The following is a 6,060-nucleotide window of genomic DNA, read 5'->3' on the forward strand; positions in this document are numbered from 1 at the left end:
TCATGGAGTGTGACACCCAATAGCAGGAGCTTCACATGGATATACTTGTGGGATACTACTTGTGCAAAATTTTGAGAAATAAAAGTACTCTGAGTGGCACCGTGAGCCACTTTACAGAATCCTGTAAAATAGAGAAAATGTATTCATCTGACTAAGGATGGTAAGTAGATTGGAATATAACAGACTGGAATAGGCAGTAACTCACATGAGATGAGACAGCCAGGTGATGAAGATAGTGTGTGATGAAAGTGGAAGATGTAGTCCACATGCCAGTCTGTAAAATGTCATCAAGTAGCCATCAAAAACAAGAGGCAAAAGAATGGGTGAGATGGGAGATTTGATGAGAAGAAATATGGAACAGCCTGCAGGTATTGACATGCAATGAAAAGTAGACCAACAACAGCAGTTGACAAACTAAGCCTGTAAGTTTAGATAGTGATAAGTCCCTCAAAGAAGAAAATCCCAGGGAAGAAAAGAAGTGAAGAAGGAGCCAGGAAATTATGAGATGTAGGCTAGGTAGCAAGATACAGCATAAACAGAATGCGACAGAAGACACAAGTCAGATTGAGTATGGAGTTGTGAAATGGAAGGAAAGTATGGGAGAAGGAGGAATCACCTTCCCAAATGCTGAAGTCTTAGAAAGAAAAGAGACCAGACACGATAAAGTAAAAGATATGGAGGATAGAAAAGGGTATGGAAAGAGTTCAAAGCATAGAAGTCTGAGAGGTGGTGACCTAAGGGAAGGAGTAAGAGGAAATAGAACTGTAGGGAAATTTAATATCAGGAGTAGGCGACCATTGGCTCAGAGAAACTGGGTAAGAGTATGCACGATTATTAAAGTCCAAACTGAGCAAGGGAACAGGGCAGGGATATCTATGGAAGGAGAGGAAAAATATGGATAGAACTGGGGAAGACAGTACCTTGCAAAATCAGGAAAGATAATGGGTGGTAGACAAGGCAGCCTAATGACCAACAATGGTAGAGAGAGCCAACCCTTTGTTGAAAAATATTGTAAAAAAAGAGAGATAGCCAACAATGAGACAGTCAGGATGAAGATGGTGATGAATAGGTCAGAATGAAAAACACTATTACACTGGTAGATAGACAGGGTAGATAAGCAACAAGAATAAGACAGGAAAAAGATCACCATATAAGAATGGCTGGTTTGACAGGTAATGGATTGGATAAATCCCAAGTATGAAATCAAATAGCAACATGTTGCAGCAAGAAAGAAGGTGTGAGAGGAAGGAAAAGAGGGAAATAGCAAGACAGAAGGCAAAAAAGAAAACCAGTGATGAGTCAGTCAAAGAGGTGCCACAAGGGCCCATAATAAAAATCATGGAGGTGTGGCAAAAGCACAGATGCATAGACTCCCCAGGAGAGAGCTCGCTCATCTGAAAACCCAAAGTCAATAAACTATTCCATGGGGCAGAACAAAGTCTGGTCAAGATATATGGCCTACATTGAGGTTTACAACATATAGTACATGACAGACAATAAGGCAAATGTATTGAGAAGTGACACACGAAAAGAAGGTATAGGGTTTGAAAACAAAGAGTCCTGGATCTGATACTTTTCTGACACTTGATATAAGATATGACTGTGAAGTTTAAAGAGTGAACCATAACTAAATGATCCAACAGGAGGGGTAGAAAATGGGAACTTGCCCAAAGTACTGCCAAAAGTTTGAGTACATTAAGCTGAAGTCAAGATACATCCTTGATCAGAGTGTTCAACATAAGGTTGTCATTCAGAGATGCCTCTCTTCCTAGTAAGAATATATTGGTGAAAAAGGCATAAGAAAAATTTGGGTGGAAGTAGGTGCACATTTATAGTGGTATCGAAGTGGTAGACAGCCACTCAAAAATGTCTGTGAGAAGAGAAACAGTAGGCCCAAAGGTTCCTGTGATTCATTACACTGGTTGCACAAGGGCATTCAGAGATGGTTGATATGAGCATGGCCCAGTAGAATAAACAGTTTCAGGAAAGCTATAGTTACTAAAGACAATAGAGTCTCTCAGGCAACACGAGTAGGACAGACTCACATCCCAGTGAGAGAATGTTCCATCATTTGCAGATAGACAGGGTAAGATTCAGCCCAGCTGAGAAAGAAGTTGAAAAAAATACTCCCAGAAAAACAAGGTATTTGATGGGATAAGAAAGCATTTAGAAGTCTTGGCAAGCCATCCTACAAAGACAGTTTCCTACAGAAGGAAAGTATGAAGGTAAGACTTCTCCTGTTAATGGGACAGAAGAAGCCAATCATTCATGTAATAATGAAAATCATAGAGCAAGTTCTTTCAGATGGTACACAAAAGCCTTGACTGTTCTGTTAAAGACATAGGAGGTCAATGCAATGCTAAAAGAAAAAAAGGATCGCTGAACTGGAAGGAATGATTTCAAGAAACAAATTTGAAATATTTTAAGACTCAGCATTGGGAATATGAAGAAACATATCTGAGATGTCACTCTTGCTCATCCAAAGTCCAAGGAAAAAGAACCAACAAAAGTAAAGAAATTTTCCATGCAAAATGAGGGATGACCACCTAGCAGATGAAAGTGGAAAGGTAGATTACCAGCCTCCAGTCCCCAGTTTTATTGGGGACCACAAACAGGTGAAAGTAAGACCCTCTCTATGACTTGTTTGTGCAACAGATCTGGCACAGTGACTTCCAGATATTGAAGATAGATGTAATTTGAGAGAGAAGTGAAGTTAACCAGCTATTAACTGAGAGAAGAATTGAAAGGACAGTCCATGAAAACTAACAAGTATGACCCATCTAACTGCAGATAGTTGTTAACAAAGATGTGCATATCACAAAGACCAGCCCCCATGACAACTGAATCTGCTCCATTGTCATTGATGAATCCAGAAAGTCTGACACTGGGCTGAAGAGTATTGAGCAAAAGGATAAAATAGGAAAAGGGGTAAAAATATAGGAAGTGGGAGGAGTATAATGAAACAAGTAAACAGGGAAAGAGTAGTAGTACAGTCTATGGCAGAAAGGAGAAGGGAACAGGAATTGCCAGAAAATTCAAGTAGGGCTCGATGAATTGTCTCTTACATGAAGTGAAGAGAGGAAAGGTAATAAAACACAGAAAGTAGTATTAAGCAAAGACAAGAGAACTAAGCACTGGAGAGTGAAATCGACCTCAGTGGGCTTGCTCCCAAACAGGCAAAAAAGATTTCAAGATCTATGACTCTAGAAGGAGGAAGTTCAGTTAACTGTAGGCCATGATAAAGGAATTAGAAAGCAAGGACAAGAAATAAGATCACTGACATGGGGTAGATCTATAAAGGAAGCAATATTATTAACATAATTTTCAGAAGATAGAAAAGAATCAAAATTATTTAAGTTGGGAGTTGTGATGTAGAGAATGGGAAATATAGTAAGACAATGGAATGAGAGATAGAGTGATAAGGTCCAAATAGCATGAGGATGTCTAAAAATTCTCCTCAACGACAAGAGAGCATAACCAGAAGGGGGAGACAAACAGTAAAAGTTGTCTTTCTCATCATATTCCTTCTCAAAATGAGGGGAAATAATTCATGGCTGCATAATAAAACCTACTACCCTATGCACAATGGCTATCATGCCATTTATGTTTAACATGTTTTCAGTAGCCAAATTAAGAAATTGACAATTGCAAGGTTATTCCTCATCTCAGCAGATGCCAAAGTTGCATGAACTTGAAAGTTCATAGTTTGATAAACTAAAGAAAACAAAGTTCCTTTATTAGATTGCAAACCTCTGTAAGTTATGAATACAACAAAATACATCAAATACACACAGTGCTAAGGAAGATTAATGAAGAATCTCAGTGGAAAATCTCAGTGCACAGGAAGATTATGTCATGCTCATATTAGTGGAGGGCTTTTATTACATAATAACATCATTATGTAATGGTGAAAATCATGAGAAATCTAGTGAGTGTTGGTTGAAGTTGTTTAAAGAATTGTGGAATGCAAATCTCTCAGGCAGATGCACAAGAAAGATTGCTTTCTGTGTGAGAAGGTAGGTATGGTCTCAGAAGTAAGACATTTTTATATTAATGAATGTGTTATTGTGAACAGTGTGATCTATCTAAAATATTTATCAGGGTTAATATAATACAGTTCAGAAAATGATGGTTTAATTAAACACAAGTGCAATAATAATGTGAATTTACTGAGCTTATTTGGAAATATGCAATCCACTTTGTTGATTTTAAAAGTAAAATATACACAAAACTTTACTTAAAACACATTGATAATAGCAAAACAATTATGTCATTAACTGAAATGTTGTGGAAAGCAAAATATAAAACTAAGCAATTACACATGAAAAAGTGGAGTGGTCCACAATGGGCATCTAGCACATGAGTGGCATGTGCATTTATGTTAGCAATTTGCTTAGAGATGTGAAGTGTGAAAGTTGGAGTAAAAGTTAGCAATGAAGTGAATGTAAGGAGAGGTATTCCTAACAGTTGGCCAGACTTCTATAAAAATTATATATCAGTGGTGAAGTGAAGGTGACAACAGCTGAGTGCTTAGCAGGACATATTAACATTAAAAATATAAACAAATCAAAAAACAATTCCCTATTTTGTTTATTTGATTTATATGTGTATATATCTTTATTTAAGTTAGGTAGTGAAAATTTATGACCATTTTGTTTTCTTGAATATTTTTATAGATACTTTTTTAAATTTATGATGGGGAACATCCCAGAGGTGAAAACTGCCATTGAGTATACTAAAGTTATCTTCTGAATGAGATTAAACAGTTTCAACAAAAAGGACTGCAATTTTACCTTTTGAATCAGTTCCAACAACTCACTGGATTTCTTTAGTTTCTCTAAATTTTTTTCAACCTGGAGAACTGCCAGTACATGTCTGTCTAAAACAGCAGCTTTCATGGTGTCTCTCCAGTTCTTGTCTACAGTTGTGAATCATCTGTATTGTATGATAAGAGTATTAAGATGATGTAATTATTCAAACAATTATTTAAAAAAAACATCTAAGATGTTGGAACACATTTAAAGTTTAAATGTACCACAAAATTATTTAAAAGTGGTGCTACCCGTAACAATAGATTTAAACAAATAAAAATATGTTTTCTATTTGTATTTCTTTCCTGTATGGAACGTTTTAATAACTGCATTTTATTTTTATCACAACTACATTTTTCTATTTCAACTAATAAGTATAAGAAGATAATTGAATTACACAAAGCACTAATAATTATATTTGATGTTTAAAATACTAAGCTATATACATAAATATGTATATAAAGAGAATAAAAAAGTCAGAGATAAAACAATAATATATAAATTGTCTTCACACAAGCAATAAAATACTACTTATACAAATTCTAAAAACATTGAGGAAATATTAAAATAGTTGTAGTGCATACCTTCCCTCCTCTGGCATTTGAGCCATAATATCAGGGGAACTATTTCGCCATGTAGCTTGAACTTTTAACCACTCATCAATTATCTCTCCTAACATCAACAACTTGTGTTCCCACTCTCTGTAAAAATGAAAAATAAAAAAGTGAAAATACTTCACAATTTGAAATATATAGTATATGAAATATAAAGGTATATATAGTGTTTATCATAAAATAAAAGTAATATTTAACAAAGAAAAATTATTAGAATATAATTAATTTGATAAAATATTTTATCAAACCTTTTACATTTGTGAAACATTACCTTTAAGTTTTTCTAAAAACACAGTAAACATTACTCCTTAGTATAACACGTTTCTTTTACACTATCATTTCAAACAAAGTCCTTTTTAGATTTTTTTCATGTATATATCTATCTTTATGTGTATTTGTCTTTAAGAAAACAATACACACACATACACATGTATATGATTATATCTGTACTTAAAAAAATTGAGAACGACCATCAACTATGTTACAAAAAAAAATTAATTTTTTGCAGTTTACTTTAACCACAAATAGAGTTAGCTAGCATTCCTCTCAAATGAAATGCATGTGTATCAACATAAAACTAATTTATTCGTTGTGGGCCTGGACTATTAATGAAATATCCAGTTTCAGACAAGAAA

General features: G+C 34.9%; 1 protein-coding gene across 10 annotated transcripts in view; it reads right to left on the reverse strand.

Moving 5' to 3' along the window:
* Positions 1-5,617, reverse strand: part of LOC143242175 (uncharacterized) — a 70,025-nt gene extending 64,408 nt beyond the window's left edge. For 4 of the 10 annotated variants that reach the window (XR_013022519.1, XR_013022520.1, XR_013022518.1 and 1 more), the window contains exons 1-2: positions 5,396-5,599; positions 4,794-4,935 (exon numbers count right to left, since the gene is read on the reverse strand). Coding sequence is in view for 2 of the 10 variants with exons in the window: in XM_076485507.1 (XP_076341622.1) it covers positions 4,794-4,898 (105 nt within the window). In the remaining 8 variants the exon portion in view is untranslated. Of the gene's footprint in view, positions 1-4,793; positions 4,936-5,395 lie in introns of all 10 variants that reach the window. The other 6 variants (XR_013022516.1, XR_013022515.1, XR_013022514.1 and 3 more) reach the window with 6 other exon arrangements.
* Between the last annotated feature and the right edge of the window lie 443 nt (positions 5,618-6,060).

This window comes from Tachypleus tridentatus, unplaced genomic scaffold, assembly GCF_004210375.1.
Source record: "Tachypleus tridentatus isolate NWPU-2018 unplaced genomic scaffold, ASM421037v1 Hic_cluster_2, whole genome shotgun sequence".
NCBI classification, from domain to species: domain Eukaryota; kingdom Metazoa; phylum Arthropoda; class Merostomata; order Xiphosura; family Limulidae; genus Tachypleus; species Tachypleus tridentatus.